Here is a 25,880-nt window from a genome sequence, read left to right as displayed (position 1 = left end):
CTAAAACATATGTTTTGGGAAAGGAAAGGGGGGAATCAGTTCTTCTTTAGTTCTATTTTTTAACTTTCCTTGTAGGAGATATGTAGTCTCTTTCAGATAGTCTTGACTAAGTTGTATAAGACTCATGCACCAGCATTTTACATTATTCCTGGAAAAAGACTTGTTGCCAGTGAAATCTTTTCAGCAAGGGGGTTACATGCTGTCTATAAATTATTAAATAATAATAGGTGAGTGAGTGACTTCCTTATCTCTTGAATTGCCAAAGCTTCCATGCCTATCCTTCTCATTTCCTTCTCATTGAAATAAAAGAGGCCTCCTCTTTCTGAAATCTCTTCAGTCTGCAGAAAATGAAGTCATCTTTGTTTTGGCCTGGTCTACAAATGTAGACCACTGCAACAATATTTGTGGAATTTTGAGCTAAACCAAAAGGTTTTCTCAGGCTTTCTTTTACCAGCTTGAATTCTTATTGACAGTATATTAATATTTGCAGTATATATGTAGAGTATCTCTGAAATCCAAAAGATAATAGTGATACTTTATGAAGAAGAAAGTTAAAGGTAGTTCATAAACTACATGGTTACTGATGTTGACAGAAGCAGGTTCTAGCCTGCTTGGGCTTCCACAGATAAGATGAATGAGCTATACAATTATTTATTAGCCAGCAGCACCCGAAACCTCATTCCTTCTAGGGGTATTAGTCTTCTGCTCCCATCATTCCCATTCCTAACTTGGCAAAGGTGGCTGGATAAAATGGGAGTTTCATTCTGACCCATCTGGAGGTGCCAGGGTAGACGAGACTAACTTAAAACTTTGAATATTTCAGTGTGTTGTTGAATAAAATGTAAAATGATGCACTGTTTAGTTTTGCTGAAGAAGAGTGGGAGGATAGTAATGAACAACTCCTTTATTTAGATTTTTAACTAGTTTTTCCAGATTTCAGAAAACCTGAGATGTTATGCATAAGAATGGTAATTGGATTATATATCTCTTTACGCTGAATGTCTGTTGTCTGTAATTTACTTATATAAAAGCTGTGTGTGTTATTAGTCCAAAATTGAATGTGTTTATGCCTTGTCTTACATGTTTCTTCGACAGGCAAGTGAGCAAGATGTCCTAAAGTACCTTGTTAAATGGGGTGAACATCAGTTAATGAAAAGAATAGCAGACCGAGGTAAATACTTCTCAATTGTCATATCTAGTTTAATATTGACAAAGAAATTGGTGTCCTTATGTAAACTCACAAAGCCTGGAGGAGGCCATCAAAAGAGCCATGCTAGTTCAGGCCAAAGGCTTATCTAGCCCATATTTTCATACAGTGACCAGTTTGATCAACTGTTCAAGTTGATAACGGTATGCATTATGGTATTGGATTCTGCAAGTTTAAATGTCCTATGTGAAGAATTCCTAAGTTCATCCATTTATTTGCCCTGAATCACCCATCAGTCATCGTCTGTAGAGGATCCCCACCTTTTACTATTTTGGAAAGAAAGAGGAAACATTTTTCTGTCCATATTTTTATTTATTTATTTGTTTCGTTTTTACCCCGCCTTTCTCAACCCAAGGCGGGTGACTCAAGGCGGCTTACAGATCCAGCAAAAATTCAATACCACACAGGTAAACAATAAAACACATCTCATCAAAATTTAAACAATCTAAATATATAAGCAATTAAAACACATATAAATCATTTAGCCGATTAAAAACCATATAAAATGCCAAGTCATGATCTCATGTCAAAATTGTTTTCCAAAATCCATAGTTCATTATTCAAGCTGTTAAAGTCTCATTCCGTAGTTTCCTATTCACCAAACGCCTGCGTAAAAAGCCAGATCTTAAGTTTTTTTCTAAAAACCAGGAGGGATGGGGCCTGCCTGATGTCACTGGGGAGGGAGTTCCACAGCCTAGGGGCCACCACTAAGAAGGCCCTGTCTCTCATCCCAACCAATCATGTTTGTGAAGAGGTTGAGACAGAGAACAGGGTCTTTCCAGCCAATCTTAATGTTGCACCCCTAGGCTGTAGGGCACCTTAAAATCACACCTGAGCTCCAGAGTATAAGCAAGCAAGCTGTTTATTGAAGATTATATGCAAGCAATAGCAAATCAAACTTCAGAGTCAACGAAATGAAGTTTAAGTCCACAAGAGCAAAACACTTGAGAATCTTGAAGCAAGAGTCTATAAAAGTCACTCAAAGAACAGAGGCAGAGTCCAAACAGGATTTCAAAGTAAATCCCAATAAAGGTATCAAGATTAGTCCAAGCAAGATATCAAGGATATCAAGGCAAAGAGTCAAACTGGAACAAAGGAGGCACAACTGGAACACAAGTGATCAAACCGGAACACAGGAGACAACACTCCAAGATTAGTCCAAGGTACAGGTTCAATGCTGGAACACAAGGCAAGGGTCTTGGCTGGAGCAGAAATCCAAACTGCAAAATTACTGGAACATCAACTGGATACACCAAAATCCCCAGAAGCAAAGACAAGACTGTAACAATAATCTAGGTACAAAGCTGCAAGAAATAACACGGAATTCACAGGAACAAGAAGTAGAGATCTCTCTCTCTTGATGAGCAAAGTTACCACCTCTGAATATCTCATAGAAAGCAGCCCTTCTTAAGGGAAACTCAAGGTCTCTTCCAGTGAGAAGCCTGCTCGTTATTTCATTTCAATAACAATTGTTTGCTGTGCCTGAAACACTCCCTTTCTTTCCTCTGCTGATTTATCACTTTCTTTCTGTCAAGCTCATTAATGTTATCACTTCCAGAATCCAAACTAGAATGCCCATCTGGCAAAAGATGGCCCAACCTTCACTCTTTTGAGGAATACGGTTCAAGCTGCCTGCTTGAAACCATTATGTCTCTGGTCCCAGAATCCACTGGGACAAACTTTGGCTGCATAGGAACAGGAATCTCAGGCCCAAACCCAGAGTCCTCTGACAAGCCAGGTGCAAGGACAATCACAGGCTGAACAGGCCCAACCACAGGCTCACCTGACAGCTCAGATGGAGGCTGGGCTGTAACAGTTAAAGCTCTTGTAGGCTCATAGAGGGAGATGCATTAGGACAGGTAAGTTGGACCAGAACTTTATAGGGCTTTATAGGCCAAGACCAGTACTTTGAATTGGGCCTGGAAGCAGACTGGCAGCCAGTGGAGCTGACGTAACAGAGGAGTAGTATGCTCCCTGAACACCGCCCCAAGTAGGGGAAATTGGACACTGGCCAAAAGTTTTCTAATTGAGTGGGGTCTAGTGATGGTTTTTTCAACAGCGGTTTGATGACGACCTCCTTTAGGCTCACTGGAATCTTGCCTTCTCGTAAGGAGGCTACTTGTACACTATTTTCTTGCACTCTGCCTGCTAAGTTCTCCCATTGAGCTATGATACCTATGTCTACTACTCTAACCTGCAATGAACTGACCTAAGTTGCATTCAATATCCTTTCAGTGAAGAATATACAGAAAGAAAAAATGGTTGACAAATTAATAACGCGTGCACAAATTCTTTTAGTGAGGGGTTGGAAAGATAAAACAAAATGGACTCTGACAAATTGGTATAAGTATATTAAAGTTGATATGTTAAATGTGGGAATAACAAATTGAAAATGGAACAATATAGATAAAATTGAAAAGGTTGCAATAATCAAGTGGATGTGGGAACCAGTTAAGAACTATTTAGAGACTGTGCTAAGATGTGGAGTGGAAAAATTAAGATTGAGATAGATATTTCAAATGTGACTTCTGTAGTCTTCTGCTGTATAAATTGTATGTACAAGGAGGAGAGGGTGGGAGTGGGATAAAATGATAAAACAACAATAAAAAATTTAAGAATCTTTTCAGTATATCTTCCTTCATTTCAGCAGATACACCCAGTGGTTTATGCCCCAGTTCCATGATTCACAATGCTCCTGTGACCACTACCATGTATTTTCCTACAGATTCATACGTTCACACAGATCTTTCCTAGTCATTGGAATCTGCAAAAGTTCTGCTTTGGGTAAGAGGAGCATTGTGGGTGCCTGCTTCTCTTAGATGAATAAATATGTCTATTGGAATGCCATATTTACTTGAATCTAATGCACATCTTTTTGGCTAAATTACATTGCCAAAATTGAGGTGCACATTAGATTCTATGGCTCGTTAGAATTGTGCACATAAATCCACCTATGTGAAAAGGACCGGAGGGACCCAGAGGCTGGGCTGGAAAGCAGGGGGCAAAGAAGCTATTTCTTTCATTCTCAGGGCTCGCTGCTCCCCAGAAAAGGAGGGCAGCTCAATCCTTCTTGTCACTTAGCCGTGATGAGGCTGCTGGACCTCAGGTTTTTCTGACCAAAGGAACAGGAAATGTCATCCTTGCTTGCCTCCCTCTAGGTCAGTTCTTGGCCAAGCATCCTTCTTCTTAGGGTCTCTCACTCACTCCCCCTTCGAGGTTCAGCCCTCTAGAAACTGTGTGACATTGTCAAGCCTCAGCCTAACGAAGGAGCCGGTCTCCCCAACTGGCCTCACTCATGCTGCCTGCCTACTGGACATGCTGTGCCTGCGCATTACATTTGACAGCAGATCCTTGTTTTATAATGAACACTTTCAAAATTGAGTCACGCATTACATTCAGTGTTGCATTATTTTCGAGTAAATACGGTATGTCTTAGGCTTATAAAAGTACTCACGAAGCTCTTTTGGTTAAAAAGGAAACTTTGTTTAGCATTACAGTATACCACCTCTCTTGTGGCACATTGTCATCTGGGTTTAATCTAGTTAATTTTTAGATACCAGTAAAATATAATCTGGCTTCATAATTGAGAGGTTGGACTAGGGGACATTTTCTTTCATTATAGTTTACAGCTGTTTTCATTGTTTTTGAGATGTGGGGATCAGAACTAAATACAACATTCTAACTATGGTTGTAACATATATAGAAGTGTTTTAATACTGGCCAGGTTATTTTCATTTATTTGCTAAATACCCCCTCATGACATTTCTCTTTTTTTAAGATGGTGCACGCTTCACCACAATCCCAGGGGCTTGTTTCTGTTCATCAGTATTAGCTGACCGGTCTCCATCAGAGTATATATGAGGTTGGAACTTTTTGTTCCAGCCAAAGCATGCCCAACTGATCAGTTTACTTAATTAGAATTAGAATGCTGGATACTCAGGCCATTGTTGAGAATCATGTTTGCAAGACCACTTGATAGTTAAAACTAACTCAGATGCATAACTAGTGCTGTGCAGACTGCAGTTTTGGGTTATTTAAGGCCAAGAACATGAACTGTCAAAACCCTTTTCTTTTTCTTTGTATGCGGTCATATTCTCTTCTCACAAAATAATCTGATTTCTCAGAAGATAGTGGGATGACATGTAAACTAAAGTCCTGATGACAGTCTAGGTGACAACCTGTCTTGTAATTTCAGAAATAACATTAGACATAGAAAATACATTGTCTATAGATGCCTTTCCACCTGTATGTATATATGTTTGTTTTTAAATGTGGTCTTGTTTTTCCAGACTTTTTAGCTTCAAGACCTTTACGTGATTTTTAAAAATATTTTGAGCATCTCTATAGTTTTGAGATTTAGGATATTTTCATGTCCTTCTGAAAGTTTATCTTCAGCTGCTGGTTTCATACCATATCAGATTTTGTGGTTTTGTGTTCGCACTTATTCTTTTTATTATTATTTTATTGAAAGTCACCCAGAGAACCTTTGTTGCTTGGATGCCAAGTAAATAATAAATAAGCGGAAAAATAGAGAAAGAGAGTGCTGGCCAAAGAAACCAGCTTGGCAAAAAACAAAACAAAAAAACCCACTCTTTTTTCACTTTAGTAGCAAAAATCTAAAACACTGAGGTGAAACTGTCTACCTTTTCCCCCTGCAGAGCCTAATTTGCTGAGTGGCACAGCACACAGTGTGAACAAACGAGGTGTGAAGCGGAGAGATCTTGACATTGAGGAATTAAAAGAGATCCTTTCTTCTCTCTTACCATTTGTCCGCATTGAGCATATTTTGCCAATGAACAGTGAAGTACTAACAGATTCTGTAAGTATATTTCTGAACCCGCTTGAGCAACATGGTGGGTCTGGGGGCCAGTTTTTTTGCCCAAGAACTTCCTGGGGGCAACATGAATTGAACAAAATGCCTCCCCCCCCCCCCCACACACACAAAACCCCCCAAAAAAGCAAAAATAAGTAAATCAGAAATAACCAGAAGATGGATTTCTGGTTATTATTAGCTTGTTGTTTTTCTTTCATGAAATTGTTTTCTTTTTATTTTTGAATTCTTGTGTTAAACTGTGCCAGAAGCCTGTAACCTATTAAGAAAGTACATTGCTGCTTCTAGACACTTCGAGAAGCAGTGTTTCAGCATTTATTCTTAGCCAGAAAAAGGATATGAGGACTGAAAAACAGTTCTATAGACCTACACATGCCCCCAAGGACACATTTTGCCTACTCCTGCTGTAAGATCACTTTTGGCCCTGTATTTGGCGTCTGCCCCTTTTTCGTAAACCCGTTCAGCTTCTTTAAGGGCTGTGGATACAAAGCATGAAGAACTGGATTGGTGAAACATAGGGAAATTAAAGAGATTATGCCTGTCAGCATTTGACCCATAGATCAGAAATAACTCCTGCATGAGGACATTATATTACATTGAAAATACATTCTTCTATTTTTGAATCTATTATGAGTGGTTACTATGAATCCTCAACAGAAGTGTTTTTCAGAGAGCTGGTTTGTGGACTAGTGTTGGTCTTTATTGCATTCTCATTAAGGAAAAAAACCAGATATAACCAATGGACACAAATATGCTACTGGTCCCTGGCAAATTGGTTGAGGGGGTGGGGTTTGCTGGTCTACATAATATAGCCTGAGTTGCATTGCTCAACAGGGGGGGGGGGGGGGGGTTTGCCCAATATAATACAATTTTATTCTCTTTCTTTTGAAGATGAAGAGAGGTCTCATTAGTACCCCTCCTTCGGACATGTTGCCAACTGCAGAGGGTGGAAAGTCAAATGCATGGTTGCGACAGAAGAATGCAGGAATTTATGTGAGACCGAGACTGTTTTCCCCTTATGTGGAGGAGGCAAAGGTAAGGAGTTTGATAATTCTCTCTCATCTGACAATGTATAGTCCTAAGTCTAGTTTGATTTGGTATGACACATTCAGAATTACATGTGTTTCCAATTTAATGTGACTTCAAAAACCCCATCTGACCTACAGACAAAAATAAGATGTCTCTGAGCTTTTTCAGGGCTTCCCTCTTGTAAATTGTTTTGGCATAGAGTTACTAAAAACTGCTAATTGAAGATGGGTATCTGGCCAAACAGAGGTCTTTTCAGCTCCAGGTCTTTTGTTGTTATATCAGTGCTGATACCCACAATTGAACAGAATTTCAGCTCTTTTTTCCATATCGATTTCTCTTACCCTGTAATGTGTTAAAAGGCTTTAGTAGCTTTCCCTCTTCCATTCCCACTGTTTTTCATCTCTCCCTCCCCTTGCCACCCATTAGCATGTTAAGATTTGCCTTCTATTTATATGGGGGAGGCTCTGGATGATCAGAAAGCTTACCTGGACGTAGCAGTCGTATTGGATACACAGCATGTATCTCACAGCTTTTACACAGATAATGAAGTTAGCTCAGCAAAACAGCTCATGAAAGTGCTGTATGAGGTTTTATGTGAAAACAAATCCACACCCCTAGTTCCTCACGCAGAGAAGCAGCCAAATATCATAAAATCATGAAACATAGAATTGGAAGGATCTCAAGGGTCATCTAGTCCAACCCCCTGCTTCTGCATAACTGTACAGCAGATGTGTTTTAATCCAAAAATTAATTTTTGCATTCTGTTATGCAATTGATTATCAAACAGTTTGTTTTGGTGGGATTGAGGCATGAATCATGGTGCATCAGCACTGCCCTATTTGATTATGGTGATAATTATTATAGTACTAGTGCAGGGTTAGTAGACTTTAGGCAGTTGGAATGTATGTACTGATCAGATTAAAATTTAGCAAAGATAAGGATCAGTAATTCAGAAGGGTAGAAGCTATCTGCTGCTAACCGAAAAGAACATGCTGTTTCTTGTTGGAAGGGCAAATATATTCCTGAGCAAATGTAAGCTAGTGCTTTTTTTTCTAGTTGTTCTCATCTGGTATCATAAGGCTATTTCTTGGCTTGCTTCATAACTAAAAACAAAGATAGTATCTATCATTTCACACTGATGACATAAAGTGGCTTATGCTGATAGAAACTGAGGGTAATGTTTGGTAAACTTTCTTGTTTCAATCTGTGTTTTAGTCAGTTCTGGATGAGATGATGGTGGAACAGACTGACCTAGTTCGTTTACGGATGGTTAGAATGTCCAATGTACCTGATACCCTCTACATGGTAAACAATGCCGTTCCACAGTGCTGTCATATGATAAGTCACCAGCAAATAAGTAGTAGCCAATCCAGTCCTCCTTCTGTTGTAGCCAATGAAATCCCAGGTATGTCTGCAGCCTGATCTATTATAAACTCATTCTCAACAATATTAAATGTTGTTCAAAAATTGAGATCTTGGAGTGCCTTGTTTCATGACATTGTGGAGAAGCTAATGTCCAGTGCCGCTTAATCTGTCCCTGTCTCCCACTTTGAAGTAGACAACTTCCTAATCCTCCGAGCGGAGCAAGGGGATCCTGGTCAGGGGAATGTTACTCCGATAGACCACTGCAATCCCCCTTCTCCCCAGCCCCCTAGCCTTGCCTGCTGCTGGGCCACAAAGCCCAGGGAGAGAACTGGGAGAGGTTTACTCCTCCACTGTCGTCCAACCAGGTCTTCGTGATGCATGCTACTGTGTTTCCTCGAAAATAAGGCAGTGTCTTATATTAATTTTTGCTCCCAAAGATGTGCTAGGTCTTATTTTCAGGGGATGTCTTATTTTTTCCATGAAGAAGGATTTACATTTATTGTTGAACAAAAAAATGAACATTTATTATATACTGTACAGTAGTTGTTATCAAAAACCATCATAATCAGACAAACTGTGAAATCCTATCAAGAATTTTTTGTTACTACCATTATTTCCATGTACATTAATCTATGGTATGTACATTTACTGATCTGGCATGCACCAGTGTTCAGTTCGGCAGGCATGCATCCAAACAAAAACTTTGCTAGGTCTTAGTTTCGGGGGAGGCCTTATATTTAGCAATTCAGCAAAACCTCTACTAGGTCTTATTTTCAGGGGATGTCTTATTTTCAGGAAAACAGGGTAAGTCGGACTGGCCATCCAGGATCAAGTCCTGGATGACCACTGTTTTATCATTGACCAATCTGGCAGTCACCAGCAGCTGTCGAAGGTTTGTGTATTGTCTACCAATGTTATCTGGAGTAGTTGAGACAGGGTGTCTGGGGGGAATTACAAGAGTTTTCTCTCTGGTGGATCTGGGCAATCTACAATTCCATTTTCTCACTCCATAGTTAAAATTTATATTTTTGGATTAATGTGTGACTTTCTAAAGTAGTTATTGGTGCTGTGGTGGTCTTGTGATTTCAGTGTTCAACCAAAACTATCAGATTTGAGCCAAAAGAACCAGGGTTGAGTTGTTTGGAAATATCCCAGTGGAAATACAGCACTGAGATGTAAAAGTATCATACATCAAGGCATAAGATTACTACATGAGGATTGGCAAGGACAGTTTTGCAGCACAGAACATGACAGTCATATTTCTGTGGTTTTAGTAAAAAGCAGTATAATAGCAAAAGGCTTTATCACTGGCATCATGTACACTGTCTTTGTATCAGGGCTTTGTAGAAGTAGCTTGTACATGTACCAAAGGATTTGTACTTTTAAGAGCGTATTCAGCTACTGAAGATAATTTTCTTAGACTCAGCAAGACATTGCAAGTGGCACAGAAGAGATGGAGACACTCAAAAGCTCAAGTCGATATTTGCAGGGAGCTTATTGGTGTGTGTGTGTGAGGGTAGCTCTTGGAAGAAAGAAGAGAGAAAAAAGAAAAGGACAGGTTAGATGTAATGACTTCGGACAGTGATATGCAAGAGTATAGATCTAAATACTAGTGATTTTGTCAAAGGGCAGGAAGGAGTTTGATATTCATTGGATTCATGAAGCAACTACAGGCTGTTTCAAAAAGATGGACCCTGTTTGAAATCGCCATAGCTGTGCAGCCATGAACCACCTATGAATGAAACTCTTACCACTTGGGGCATAGAATTTCAAATGATTCCTGCATAAACAGCTCCTGGCCTCAGTCATTCATAAGATGTTGAACCTGCAACACAAAGCCTAATGAAATATTCTCTATTTAGGAGGGGGTGGGGTAGAAATGAAACAAAATTCTGTATCTGTTTCGGCTTGTTAATAAATGCAGACACTTTGAGATTTGAGTTTCTGTGTTGGCACTGTTTCCGTTTCCCAAGGGCCAGTGGTTCATGACTGCCTGACTGCAAGCCTTTGCAACACTTCCTCACTCAGGTTCATTGGAGCAATGGTGCTTCTTCACATGTTCCTTTGCCCAGTGCTGTGGCATCCATAACTAATGTTCTTTAGCAACATTTACTCAGTGTCCTCTCAGAGCACATTCTAGCAATGCAGAATAAGATTCTGATTTGGATTGTTTTTGTTCATGTTCCTTTTCCCCCTTCAGTTCCTTGTCTGTCTGTCGTTAAGGAGATGGTCAAAAGACTGCAGGAACTTCGCCACACTGAGCAGGTGCAGAGAGCATATGCTCTGAATTGTGGAGAAGGAGCCACCGTCAGTTATGAGATTCAGATCCGTGTCTTGAGAGAATTTGGGCTTTTAGACTCTGCCGCTGAACTCTTGCAGGTATGGCATCTTAACTTGGTTGACCTTTTCTGAAAATGTAACCTTTGATTATGTACCCATGTGGTTACAAATTCCTTATGGAAGCCAACATTTAATCATTTAATTTAAACAGTGCGGGGCACACACTAGACCTGGTCTTCTGTCAGGGATGGGAGGAAGGTGGCGGTGTGGAGGAGCTCACCATCGCTCCTTTGCCATGGACCGACCATCACCTGATCAGGTTTAGACTTACTGCGCCCCCCCAACCTCTGCAGGGGTGGTGGACCTAAAATGGTCCGCCCCAGGAGACTTATGGATCCAGAAGGATTCCTGATGGCTCTTGGGGAATTTCCCGCCTCCTCGGCAGGTGATCCTGTTGATGCTCTGGTCTCTCTCTGGAATGGAGAGATGACTAGGGCAATAGACACGATCGCTCCGGAGCGTCCCCTCTCGAGTAACCGAGCTAAACCAGCTCCGTGGTTTACTGAGGAGCTGGCAGCGATGAAGCGAAAGAAGAGGGAACTAGAGTGCGTGTGGCGATCAGAGTATAACGAGTCAGACCGAACACGGCTCGGCTCCTATCTTAGGGCATATGCCGCGGCAATCAAAGCTGCAAGGAGAGTCCACCTTGCGGCCAACATTGCGTCCGCACAGAACCGTCCGGCGGCGCTGTTCCGTGTTATCAGAGGGTTGTTAACTCCCACCAATCAAGGTGGGAGCCCTGATAACTTGGCAGCCCGCTGTGAAGCATTTGCTCGGTTCTTTGTGGACAAAGTCACTCTGATCCGTTCCGACTTTGACACCATATTAACGGCAGTCTCTGAGGATGTAACGAGTGCACCTGCTTGTCCAGTTTTGTTGGATTCATTTCAATTGGTTGAGCTCGAGGATGTGGACAAGATCCTTGGAGAGGCGAGACCGACCACATGCATCCTAGACCCCTGCCCATCCTGGCTGGTGAGAGAAGCCAGAGGGGGTTTGGCCGAGTGGGTGAAGGTGGTGGTGAATGCCTCCCTTCGGGAGGGCAAGTTTCCAGCGAGCCTAAAAATGGCTGTGATCAAGCCGCTGTTGAAAAAGCCATCATTGGATCCCACTCAATTCGGAAACTTTCGGCCTATTTCCAATCTCCCCTATTTGGGCAAGGTCTTGGAACATGTGGTTGCCTCGCAGCTCCAGGGATTCTTGGTGGACACTGATTTTCTGGATCCGGCACAGTCTGGCTTCAGGCCGGGGCATGGTACCGAGACAGCCTTGGTCGCCTTAGTCGATGATCTTCGCCGGGAACTGGACAGGGGGAGTGTGTCCCTGCTGGTTCTGCTGGACCTCTCAGCGGCCTTCGATACCGTCGATCACGGTATCCTTCTGGGACGCCTTGCGGGAATGGGACTTGGAGGTACTGTCCTGCAGTGGCTCCACTCATTCCTGGAGGGTCGGTCCCAGATGGTGTCATTAGGGGACGCCTGCTCGGTCCCACAACCGTTGACTTGTGGGGTCCCGCAGGGTTCTGTATTGTCTCCCATGTTGTTTAACATCTACATGAAGCCGCTGGGAGAGATCATCAGGAATTTCGGGGTCCGGTGTCATCTGTACGCAGATGATGTCCAGCTCTGTCACTCCTTCCCACCTGTCACTAAGGAGGCTGTTCAGGTCCTGAACCGGTGCTTGGCCGCTGTGTCGGACTGGATGAGGGCCAACAAATTGAAATTGAATCCAGACAAGACAGAGGTCCTCCTGGTCAGTCGGAAGGCCGAACAGGGTATAGGGTTACAGCCTGTGCTGGATGGGGTCACACTCCCCCTGAAGGCGCAGGTGCGCAGTCTGGGGGTGATCCTGGACTCATCGTTGAGCCTGGAGCCCCAGGTCTCAGCGGTGGCTAGGGGAGCCTTCGCACAATTAAAACTTGTGCGCCAGCTGCGACCGTACCTTGGGAAGCCAGACTTGGCCACGGTGGTCCACACCCTTGTTACATCCCGTTTAGACTACTGCAACGCACTCTACGTGGGGCTGCCTTTGAAGACTGTTCGGAAGCTTCAATTAGTCCAACGGGAAGCTGCCAGGTTAATAACTGGAGCGGCGTTCAGGGAGCGTACTACTACTCTGTTACGTCAGCTCCACTGGCTGCCGATTAGCTACCGAGCACAATTCAAGGTGCTGGCTTTAGCCTATAAAGCTCTAAACGGTTCCGGCCCAGCTTATCTGTCCGAACGTGTCTCCCGCTATGACCCACCTCGAAGCTTAAGATCGTCGGATGAGGCCCTGCTCGCGGTCCCGTCAGCCTCACAGGTGCGGCTGGCGGGGACGAGAGACAGGGCCTTTTCAGTAGTGGCTCCCCGCCTATGGAACGCCCTCCCCATTGAAGTCAGGCAGGCTCCCTCCCTCCTATCCTTCCGTAGGAAGGTAAAAACTTGGTTGTGGGGCCAGGCTTTCGAATAAGAATCAGCAGCATTAATTACTATTATGTATACTGGAACTCAATTGACAGACCCAGTCTTTTAAACTTGTACACGCCTATCTATATTTTATAAATGCATTTTATGAATGTTATATGTAAGTTAATTTTTTAACTGATTTATAGTGTATTGTACTGTTTTTATATGTCTGTTTTATTGTAAGCCGCCCTGAGTCCCCTGTTGGGTGAGAAGGGCGGGATATAAATATTGTAATAAATAAATAAATAAATAAATAAATCAGCTTCTTCTCCTGATCATGGCACCTTTCTTCCTAATGCAAGAAAATAGAGGATATTCTATAGGAAAGAAATGCAGGAGGTTTGTTCCAGTGCTCCTTTAGGAGTGAAGATCTGTGCTAGATGTTTCAAGTGAATTACCCAAAAATGTACAGCTGAAAAAACCGATCAATACTGGTAATAAAGATATATTACCAGTGAAAATCATTTTTAAAGCTTTTTGATCTAAGGCCCATGGCATTTTAAGAATTCTAGTTTGAGGCTCATCAGTGTTGTTCCAGATTTTTTTCTTAGTCTTGTCAACAACTAAAACTGTGCTTCTAGATAAGAAAGTAGAAGTGCTAATTCACAATTTTTTTCTGTTCTAAACAAGAAAAATATTCCTTTAAAAAGAAGTTATCAAAAATCAAGTAAGATTTGTGAAGTATTTTTCTTCATTCCAAAGAGAGAGACACCCAGTGGTAGTCTTTGAGATAAGGATTTGTACAGATCAATTGTTTTAAAATGGAACAGAAATACAAGAATAAAATCTGTATTTTATTCTTGCAAGCACTTTGACATGACGATTTATAATTATTTTAATTATTTTATTTTATTGTACTTTGGCTTGAAAAATCATTGTACTGTAAAACTGCCTCCTCCATATATTGTTAATGGTAATAATTCAGCAATATTAGTAGAAGTGTTAACTACTCTTTCAAATTAAACTAATTTCATAAACACAGGTTTTAAAATTCTAGATAATGCTCAGGCATCAGAGGTTTATATGAATTCTGTGTTTCTATTTAACTGTGTTTAAAGGCATTTTAAAATGGCTTTTAATTTGCTTTTTAAAAAACTAGAAGTCTGGTAATAGAAGTAATTGTGTTTAACTTTTATATTGATAGTTCTAAATTGTTACAAATCTTGAATCGTGTGCTGGGAGAAAGGTGGGAAATAAATTACATTTTTTAAAGAAAGTCTCTGGGCCCTTCTGCACTGCAGAAAATGTGCAGGGAACCAGAGATTAAATTTCCAGTTCTTTGCACATTTGCTGCCCAAAAAGTCAGCCAAAACTCACCTTTTTAGCAAGAGAGTGGCCACATTCCCACCCTTGCTGATTTGCAGTCAGCACGGGGGCTGGGGGGTAGCCACCAGCTCCCTGTTCTCCCTTGTGCTCTTTTTTTGCCTTTAAAAGTGTAAAAAGAGGTGCCGTGGTGGCACAGTGGGTTAAACCCTTGTGGTAGCTGGACTGCTGACCTGAAGATTGGGTTGCTGACCTGAAAGTTGCTGGTTCAAATCTGCGAGACAGGGTGAGCTCCCTTCTGTCACCTCTAGCTTGCGGGGACATGAGAGAAGCTTCCCAGCAGGATGGTAACACATCTGGATATCTCCTGGACAACGTCTCTGTAGATGGCCAATTCTCTCACATCAGAAGTGATTTGCAGTATGTTGTCAAGTTGCTTCAGACACCGTTTAAAAAAAAAACAAGCTGGAGGCTTTTCCTTGCTTTATGATGCCTCTAAAGGACAAATGAAGCTTTGGAGGGAGAATTCCCGTCTCCCATCTTGGAAGCTCCCTTGCATCATTTTCAGGTGACATAGAGTAAAGAGCTCTAGACTCAGCAAGAACATATTTTTACACCTTTAAAGGCAAAAAAGAGACAAGGGGGGGAAAGCTAGCCCTACCATCTCTCCTCTGTGGACTGCTTGAGCCCACAGGGGTGGAATGGCTGTGTGGGCTACCCCCGGGATCGAAGATAGCAATTTTGAGGGCATTTTTTACCCTCTTTCCCACCTGCAAAGATCCAGACCTTACTAAAAGGTCCTGATCTTTGGAAGTGTTTTTTTAACCCGGAATTAACCTGGATTATTCCTGTTTAATCCGCATTATCATGAGACATTATTTGAATGCCTCCTGATAATGCACCCCTACACCGCATTTTTCTGCAGTGTAGATAGGAACTCTCACTTCTTCTGTATGTTGTTTTTCTGTTGCAGAATCCTCACAAGTTCTTTCCGGATGAGCACTTTGGGGATGAAAGCCCACTTCTGACCCTGAGACAGTCTGGACGATGTAGAGTGAACAGTACTCCTACCGCGGAAACCATGTTTACAGAGATGGATTCTTTTGTAGCCTTCCATCCCCCTTTACCACCTCCTCCGCCTCCTTACCATCCACCAGCAACTCCAATCCACAACCAGTTTAAAGTTGGATGGAAGCCAAGGGGTCAAAGCCAGCACCCTTCTCGCTCCTTCTCTTACCCCTGTAACCATTCCTTGTTTCACACCAGGACAGCCCCTAAAGCTCCTCCACCCATCTATTTATCGAGTGTCAAAGCCACACCTCCTGATTGCACTAACACAACGGGAATGGGAAGGCAAACAGTTGCGGCAGCGGCAGCTGTGATGGCTGCTGAAAAGCAAGTGGTAAGTCTGGCATATACCTCTTACACACTCTTTGGACACAAAGAGCAAGTTGATGAAGTCTGGGAGAAAGGAACAAGATTTAGCACTTACAAGAGTTATTTCAAATTCAGCCATATCAGATCTTCAGTCCCATAACAAGGCAACTAAGGACACATCAAGCTGTCTAGCTCTGGGTTGTTTTGTGGTGGCCATGTGCCAGCTCAAGACATATTACAGTCTAAAGTAGAGCAGTAAGCGATGGCCTCATATGCTGGGTACTCAATGCCAGCTGAGTTATATTAGCAGAGACAATCTTGTTAGCACTTCTCCCCATCACTGACAATGAACATCTAATAACAACAAATTAGATCAGCAGTGATTTGCCAGCCTTTCCTGACACCCATAAACTGCTGCCTGTGATGCCTGCCACACTCAGCCTATTTGTAGGGCTAACCTTGTTTACATATGAGTAATATGTAGTTTCCCTCTTTCCTTGTCCATTGAAAAAAAAAATCAGGAAATCTTCCTTTCTGTGCCATTGTGGATTACCTTAGTGCTTGAAGGATTTAACTCGGGCACTTGTCAGGAAATACCATGGCCTTACAATAAAGCAAATATTTGCATAGTAAGTACAAGTGCAAATCTGCCCGTGGGTTAAATAGAAGGGAAGGAGACACTAGCATACCAGCAAAATGAGTTCTTTTTCCTCTCCAAATCCCTTCAGAGTTAAACATATCAAGGAAAGGAACACATGGTAGAATAGAGTGAGTGGATTTGGTAGAGGTTTGGTTTTGCTATTGCTCTTCTAACTCTTCCCCAAGCTCTTAAAACTGGAATTAGGGGGCATTCTGAGCTTTGACTCATGAACTTACTTTTAAATTGGTTTCTGTTAATAATTCATGGCAGAATGCTTAAGAGAAAATTTGTATCTTAATCTTTCAAGTAAAAGATGTAATTCTTTATATGCAGATGAAAGATTTTTTTACTGTAACCTTTAAAGCAGGGGGAAACACTGACTTGGTCCCAGTTATGTAAAACATGCTGCAGACAGAAATAAAGCTTGTCCTGGAACAAATTAAGATGGGTTTGGCTGTTGAAATATTCACCAGATAAATTTGGTAACATTTGGGTGAATGTCCTGATGTAAACTTGAACCCTGTAACTATGTTGTCTTATTCAGTTAGCAATTTTTTTTTCCAAAATAGGAAAGAAACCTCAAATTCAGTTCCCTTCCATTATTTATAAAATTCCCTCCTCTTCTAATTATTCTTTGGAAGGCAGTGTTCATTTTCTACTGTTAAATCCATTTTGTTTGCTTGTCTGGCTAACAGGAAAAGTATTTTGTTGAAAAAAGACACATAAACAGTGTCTTCGTGACTGTGGATAACTAGAGTGAAACCCAGCTGCTACTAACTCATTTGAAAAGGAAATGATCTACTATTACATGTTTAGGGAGTCTTCGTTTACTGGAAACCCTGTAACTGATGGCTTTTATTTGCAAAACAGCGATATTCGGAGGTTTTGCATTAATGGAAAATCTTGGGTTCTTCCACAAGTCTGTATGCTTACATCTTGTTTCACTTGAGTTTTTCTAAACTTTTAGAGTTTTGGAGTTCTTGGGGTGAGTGGGAATCATGTGGTTTCTAATACCAAGGATTCTTTAAGCACCCTGTTATACATTTATTTCCCCCTTTCTTTCTAAATTGCTTTGTTGGCCATTCAGATGCAAAGTACGCTAAATTAACAGACAAATGTGTGTCTGATCACAAATTCCCAACTAGAGCAGACCCAATGAATCAAGGAGATTTGTCAGCACTTAGGTAAAATCTATTTATTGTCATTACTGGTCTAGTTGGGAATAACAGTTACAATTTTGCCCACTGTCTTCAGGCTTGTTGCTTTTATTTTAAACTATTTAGTAGTCCAAATCTGAAATATTTGGGATGCTGATTTCTATCATAATGCACTCATGAAATAAGGACCAGTTAAACATTCCTAATCTAAAATGCTTGTGACTGGAAATGTTTTGAATTTCATTTTTAAATCATAGTTCCATATACATAGTGATATATCTTAGTCTAAACATTAAATTTACTTAGGTTTCATATAAACCTTATACACATAGCCTTAAGATAATTTCATACACAATATGTTTAATAATTTTGTGCATGAAACCATTAGAAAGCACAGGTGTCACAATTCACAACCCTTGTGGACTGTTGAATTTGGAGCATTTTGGATTTCTAGATAAAGGATACTCGACCGTACTACTATTGTACTACTAGTGGGATTTTAGCCATTTACCTTTCCTCAACAGCCAACTGCTATTGAACTCAGAGTAGTTCTGAAGCTCAGTGTGTCCCTTACCGAGACAAGCAAATTGCGATAGATAAGGGGTCCTCAAACTTTAAGCAGGGGGGCGATTCACGATCCCTCAGACTGTCGCGGGGAAAGAAACATGAACAAATTCCTATGCACACTGGACATACCTTATTTGTAGTGCAAAAAAGTATGAAAGAACAATACAATATTTAAAATGAAGCACAATTTTAACCAACATTTATTTATTTATTTATTTATTTATTTATTTATTTATTGGACTTGTATACCACTACTCCCAATTTGGCTCGGAGCGGTTTACAAAAATGGATAAAACAATACAGTTAGCTTTAGATAACAATAAGAACGGACATAGCTCCAAGTTTTCACCCTTTGAAGGCTTGTCGGAAGAGAAAGGTTTTACAGGCTTTCTGAAAGGCAAGTAGGTCTCAGGTAGTTCGAATTTCAACTGGCAAGGCATTCCATAGATAAGAGGCCAGTAATGTGCCAGTAATGGGAAGTGTGGGCCTGCTTTTGGCTGATGAGGTAGTCAAGTTAATTGGGATTGTTGTTGTTGTGTGCCTTCAACTTGTTTCAGACATTGGGCAACTCTCAGTCTAAAGTTTAAGGTGGGGGCTGGGTAAATGGCCTTGGCAGGCCATATCCTGTCTGAGGACAGTTTGGAGACCCTTGGTGTAGATGAAAAGAATAAGGGCACTTAAATCCATTCAATGATTTTTCAAGTTTTGTTTAAACTGTATTTTTGTTCTAATCTTGACTACCTTGGTTCCCACATTGGAAAAAAGGTGGGATATTAGTGAGGGGGGGGGAGGGGAGATGGTCCATCTATTTATCATCTGTATTAAGCGTGGACCTTTGGGTAGGGATACCTGGTGCCTCTGGCTCAGAACAACAAAGAAATGGTCCAAATAGATCTGGATGTTTTCTTTTCCAGAGTACCCCGCCTGTGCTTAATGAGCTGGTTCCAGATATTGCCATGGGTGTGTCGACAATGTCTCTCAAGGACCGGAGGCTGCCAGAGCTTACTGCTGACACCGAACTGAGCCAGCCTGTTCTAGAGGTTGGGTCCGGAGCACCCCAACACATTTCCTGCGTTCAGACAAGGCACATACACAGTTCCCGGAAAAAACATTCAGTTGAGCAAAAGCTGGATACAAGAGAGAATCAGCAGGAGTATCCTGACTTCTATGATTTCTCTAGTGCTGCGTGCAGACCTTCCACTCCTGCCCTTAGCAGGCACACTCAATCACCTTCTCAAGGCATCTATTACGGTCCAGATTTGTATAGCCACAATAAAGTATCACCCAGCGGCTTGAAGGCAACCCACTTATCTAACCACATATCTCCAAAAAAGCTAGAGGATTCTCGGAGAGAGTATGCACTTTCTCAAGAAGGGCATCCACACAGACAAAAGAATGAACCAATACACCTTGATGTCTTAGAGCAACCTCCCCAGCGGTTGGATTTGGCATTGGCTGCCCAGGAGAACACGGGGAACATACCTGTTCATGCAAGAGGGCGAACAAAAATAGAAAGTGACCTAACTTACGGGCTTACCTCTGGCCGACCTCCTCTGCCAGCATATAGTTCAGAGATCCATGAAGAGCAATTGAGCCGGCGATTGGCAGACATTCAGCCCCTGGAGCATGAAGCACAGAGAAACATAGATCTGGAAAGAGAAGAGGCAGCAAGCAGAGGCAGGAGGTCTCCGAGCAAACCTGACTTCCTGTATAAGAAATCTGCCCTCTGAAAACCACCTCCACTTCTTCTCCGTGCCTATAGAGTTGTGAAATATCCATTCTTTGCAATCTTTGGCCTGACATTTGTTGGCCAAATTCATTTAAATGCCAGCCGCTCCATTATTTTCTTTACATTTTTTGTATATACATGGTTTTGTTAGAGATGGCATGCTACCAGTTTATTTGGAATGTTGCTTCAGGGTTTGTGTTCTGAACAGATTTTGTTAAACCTCTTTCTGAAAAGATATTTTAGCTGGCACCTTTACAAAAAATAATAATAAATACAAGGTAGCCTTTTGCATCTGTACATTAAATTTTAGTTTTGGGATTAGTAAGTTTAAACTTTTACTGTCATATTTTAAAGGACTGTATGTTCATACTCTTCTTGGTGACTTTTTTTTAAGGAAAACAAATATTTCACCTCCTGGTTTCCTGTGTGCATTAGATGGCACACACAAGATGTATTTTCTTACATAAGATCTTGAAAATGTCTGTCTTTATTTTTGAATGACTATAGGAATTCCAAAGAACAGCACATCTCAGTAACTGCTGTGGTTAGGTCTGAAACCTTCCTGGTCTACCACTAGTGCAAGAATCCAACCTAGTTTATATATCTTCTGTTTACCAAGTCCATGACAGCTAGTCTTCTTATTAATGTAGCAAATACTCTAGGGCTGGGATTTTTCTTTGGGAGAGAGAAGAACTGCTTCCTTGAGGCACTTACTTCCTTCATCCCACCTGTTTGTACCCATCTATCAGTGACTGGTATTGTAAACACTCTCATCAAGCTTTCCTTTAAAAAAAACATTTAAGGAATGGTGAGGTTTCATACCAAACCCAGAAGGGAAAGAGGAACACTGCTGCTGACGCTGCCTCTTAGCATCTGGGATGGGTGTTAATACCTTGCAGAAAACTCTCCCTCTCAGTAAGGCTCTGAGGGGAATGCTTTACTGCCTTCTTTCTTCTGCCTCTAACTATGAGACCAAGGGCTTCGTCTTGGTGATACTGCTGAGTGCTCCTGACACGATAAGAGCTCTAGCTCTGTGAATGGAAATCTCAGACTGAAGAGTAGCAGCTATAGCTTCCTTAGCTGTAAGTGATTTAGCACTTATTTTTCATTATTCCAACCTCTGGAGTGTACTTGGGGTTTTCTTTTTGTCAGTAAAGATTGGAAGACGAAGTTAGGAACACAAATGTAGAGACACGGGGCTGATAATGCAGGCATGTTTAGCCATGCCTGTTGCCACTAACTATGGCCACTTCAGCAGTCAGCATTTGCATTATCACATCTTTCTGTGGCAAGTACTGGAAAAGTTTGAGTACCACTGTGTGGTCACTTGTATCAAAGACTTAACTTGATATGGTGGTCAGATCTAAAATATAGCTCTTCCATCACCTGAACACCTCAGTCAGGATATTATCTAACATATCTGACTCCGTTTTTAGATACTTGACACTGTTGACTTGTAAAATTTGTTTAAAACTTTAGTCACAGTTTTGTTCTTTATTTTTAAGCATCACCTTTTGTCCTTGTCACCTATATTTCCTTCAGGGGGAAAGCACTGTTAAAACAAGTTCTGGAGATGCGGGTGTTCACATATATCTATGTGAGAAGATGATATCACAAGTTTTACACCACATTACATTTGCTACACTTCTCATGAAGTGCAAAGCCTTTCATCCTATGCCTTTTAAAATATGTTCTGTGGATGGTTGAAATTAGTGATATGATTGCTGTAGAGGGTTAAATGGTACCATTTGTCAAATGTCTCATTTTTATTGACTTGCTTGGCAGGGAATGCAGGGTACCGCTTATATCTGTCCAACAAATTTATGCTCCATCAAATCCATTTCAGGGTATTTGAAATCTACTCTTTAATATATGACTTCCAGGAGCAAGGCGACCAAAACATCTTTTGGCCACCAGTAAATGTGGGAACCAGCTATGCCATCTTGTCCAGTGGATATTTTTCTTTATCTCATGGGCCATAATCCAGTCATGTACTTCTAATGGAACTTGTTTGCCCCCCCCCCCCCCAAAAAAAAAAAAAGATATCTGGTCCCTCTTGCAATTCCCCAATCTGCTTTGAAAAACTTTCATCAGGAGGCTGGCAAATTCTTTGGGTCAGGTTTTTGGCTGCTGCAACAGGAATGGGGAGATGAGAATCCCACTTCCATCAGCACAAGAGCACGCTGTTGGATTAAGCCATGGTATGGAAGTTAGTGTAATTCCTTGCCAATGGTTTTGTCCTTAGAGAATTTAGAATAGGACTGTTGCTGATCTGGTATTTCCCATAAATGCTGGCTATAATTGCCATGTTAGATGTTCTACTGTTTCAGACAGTTCATTTTATCCACTCTCAAAATAGAGCTGGTATACTTTCAAAAACTGATAGTGAAGCATAACATTCTCTTCTCCAACTTAGCCCCCTCCAGATTGTCATAGTTAACTTCCCATTATGTCCAGCTATACTATTTGTGATGGTGAGATTGTTCTTGATGACACCAGATTGAGTGAAACTGGGATATAGAGATGGCTAAAGTAATCCACCAGGTTTTAGTTTGTACATGGTTTTTTCTATGGAATAGCTTGCTGAGAAGTATTGGCATGTATCTTTGCTTCCTGGTATACAATTGCAACTTTTAAAATCAAGTAGACCGTCATCTTAGAATATTGGAGTTTTCTAGATGAGAAAAAAAAAATTAGGAGGGTTAAAGACAATTGGGCCACTTAACATTAAATTGGTTGCAAAAATTGCTGAAGATAAATAATTGAAGTAGCAAGAAACTGGTTTCTAACTTCTAGGGCTTTATTTTAGACTATGTTTAATTCCAATCTGTTATCGCACATGTCCCTATGCATTCTTTCCCTTCTTATACTTGATCCATTTTCCTAGCAGCCATATGTTGGATAAATCAGTGGTACCTTTGCAGAATCTCTGGGTAATCCTTTTATTGACTATCTGTACAAGATGCTCTCCCGTATTCCTCTTGTGCTTCCTTAAGAGAAGGCATCTTTTCTGTGTTGATATCTGTATGTGTTTGTAAACAGCATATGCACGGGTGGCCCGTTAAAATCCAGCTTACGTGTCCATGAGTCAGAGGAATGCAACTATTTTGTCAAGGAGTTAATTTGGCCTGAGAACAAATTGATCAAATGTGATTTGTGCCATAATTGAAATTATTTTTACATTCTGCTGGACAGATGGTTTACTCAGAGCTTCAATTACTCAGTCCTTTTGTCCTCCAAAAAAGCAGGCCTTGTTAAGCAACAAGTCCCAACTGTTCAGTGTTGTAATCAATATCTGTGTCGTGCTTAGCGTCTTCAAAGCACAGTACCGTCTTTGCAGCTTTTAAGAAATACTCATCATTTGATTGCATGAAGCACTTTTGAACAAATTATTGAAAATTCCAAGTACAGTAACCACACAGCCATGTCTTTGAAAGAGAAACAATTGTTTACTTGACAGTTGGTATAGGATGAAACCTGAAAACCAGAATCTTGGCTACTTTAGTTCCACCAGTAGAGTTTCTTGTCCCAAACTGATTGGTGAGATGCATCTTGCAGTGAGAAAGGTATGTGTTCTCTTCTGTGGCTGGGATCCAGAGGACTGTATGCACACAGTATGTTTCCATGCACATAGGTTTTATTGTTTTTACTACAAAAGGAGTAAAGGGTTACTGCTCAAGGTAGAGGGAAGAGCTTTTCAGGATTTGGGATAACTTTTGACCTGAGAGGAAAATTGAAACACCACTGTGCAGACATTGCACTTTGGATACTAGCCATTGTTTACAAATGGATCTTCTAAAAGAATACTGTGAGTTATTTCTCGAGTTATCCATATTGTCCTGTGAGGTTGCATAACTGCCTCTAGCCATCTGTAAGTTTTCTTGTAATCTCTTTCATTAGGGTTTTTTCTGCCTTTAACAAGAGAGAATGAAACCTGGACTTTGTTTGGTTACATTTTTAAAAAAATGGAAATATCACAATTTTTCATCTATCAAGTAATTTATTTTGAAATGGGCTACAGATAGCACTATTATGCTATTCCCAACGACTGACTGTTTATATGGTGGAGGGTTGTATGTGGAATGTTGGGAAAAGCGGCAGGAAAAAAGAAACATTTGGTATTTCTATACTTGTATGTATTTCTGGAAGATGTTAAGTGTCCATGATGTTAATGTCGTTCTTGTGCTGTTACTGGTATAAAGTCAAGTGCCTTCAATGCTAAAGGCTCAGAAATATTTCTTAAACCAACTTCATGTCCTATGCAAGTGTTTTTTCTACAACCTGCATAACCAGTACTTTGTAAAACTTGTTTACGCTTCAATTGTACATATGGTTTTTTAAAGAAAATATAGTATTTTTATTTAGGTACCTCTAGAATTGAATTCTAGTCTTGTGTGATGCATTGTAAAACAATACATTTCTCTTTTGAGTACCATTACAGTTGTAAAAAGGTTTTCACTGGTTCTATTTTTCTACTGTTGCTGAGAAGCATGTTAACACTGACTTTATCCTACATATAGTTGGTATTTCAAATAAATGGCTTGTCTAGAAAAATGTGTTTGTTAAATTTCTTTCATTTGCTCACAAGGCACAGCAGTGTTATACAGATAATTTTCTGTGTAAAGCTAAATTAGTTTTTCTCAGCTAAAATAGATCTTCATAACTTCATAACTGCCAAACACACACACACACATTATTTTTATGTGCTACTTTTAAAGAAGTACTCATCTATTAATAAAATTCATGGTGGGGCACTATCTTTGTTATGATTAAAATATCAGGTTAATAAAGATTAAGGGGAGAAAAGACCAAAATCTGCAGTTCTTATTATAAACCTGGAGGGAAGTTTGTGTGATGGTAGGTTTAAAACAGATTTCAGGTTATTGTAAAATTCACATGAACGAGTGTGTAAGAAAAGTTAATTGAACCACAATTCTACTGGCCACGTTGCCTTCAGGATTCTGGAGGTTCTATGCCAAACAAGTATTTTCCATCATTCTGCTTATGACTGTTGCAAAATGCAAACCATAAAGCCCTTTTTGGCTTGAAATCTAGATGGAAGATGTCTTCTGAAGAAGAAAAGTTTTCTCATTCTCTTGAGATTTAGTTCATTCCAACAAATACTCTTATTGCATCTTTCAGATTTTCTTATACACTATATGGCTAACTCAGCTGGTTTAACAGAATCACTTTAAACCTAATAATAGAAGGGGTTTTCTTCATATGGATGGATACTCATTGCCATTTAAAAACAATGTGAAAAATAATCATGTGCTCCTAAATATTATAACAGTAGTCAGTATGGGTATAATCTAAACTTCTATAAACCAAGGGAGTGTGGTGGAGACTCCTTTGGAGGCTTTTAAGCAGAGGCTGGATAGCCATCTGTGGGGGGTGCTTTGAATGTGATTTTCCTGCTTCTTGGCAGGGTTGGATGGCCCACGAGGTCTCTTCTAACTCTATGATTCTATAATAGCCAAGTATGTAACTGCTGGCATGTGCTATTGCAGTGAGAAAGATGAAAATGATAAACCAAATTGTCCCTCTGCTAGTGCCAATCTGGAATGCTTATATGTACTGGTTCCCCTAATTGTCTATAGTTCTTTTCAAAATGTGAGCTCACTTCATTTGCTCCGAAGCAAGCTGTCATACTATATCAGCAATACAGTTGTCCACTTTATTGTCCCCTCACATCGTTGTGACTGAGCTATGTCTGTGTTTCCACTGATCCCTTATTGAATATAGAAGTATTTTATTTGGCACAGATCAAGTGGCAGCAGAAATATATCACAGACCAATTGGGACTTCAGTTAGCATATACTCAACTTGCACTGTATACAGAGCAGACATTAAAAGCATCAAGATTAAATGCAAGCAGCTATTGAAAGTTCAACATTTACCTACTGCAATGTAGACCCCCCCTTGAAT

General features: G+C 40.7%; 1 protein-coding gene across 1 annotated transcript in view; it reads left to right on the top strand.

Moving 5' to 3' along the window:
* The window catches only part of btbd7 (BTB domain containing 7), a 99,398-nt gene extending 74,892 nt beyond the window's left edge, over window positions 1-24,506 (top strand). Inside the window, exons 5-11 of the mRNA XM_062968414.1 lie at window positions 1,096-1,171; window positions 5,866-6,026; window positions 6,930-7,073; window positions 8,283-8,472; window positions 10,633-10,811; window positions 15,456-15,884; window positions 19,138-24,506. Of these exons, the coding sequence (XP_062824484.1) occupies window positions 1,096-1,171; window positions 5,866-6,026; window positions 6,930-7,073; window positions 8,283-8,472; window positions 10,633-10,811; window positions 15,456-15,884; window positions 19,138-19,953 (1,995 nt within the window). The 3' untranslated portion in view covers window positions 19,954-24,506. The remainder of the gene's footprint in view (window positions 1-1,095; window positions 1,172-5,865; window positions 6,027-6,929; window positions 7,074-8,282; window positions 8,473-10,632; window positions 10,812-15,455; window positions 15,885-19,137) is intronic.
* Window positions 24,507-25,880: the final 1,374 nt, after the last annotated feature.

The sequence above is a fragment of the Anolis carolinensis genome, chromosome 1, assembly GCF_035594765.1.
Source record: "Anolis carolinensis isolate JA03-04 chromosome 1, rAnoCar3.1.pri, whole genome shotgun sequence".
Taxonomy (NCBI): domain Eukaryota; kingdom Metazoa; phylum Chordata; class Lepidosauria; order Squamata; family Dactyloidae; genus Anolis; species Anolis carolinensis.
Note: the sequence above shows the minus strand (reverse complement) of the source record. Positions and strands in the feature narration are given on the sequence as shown.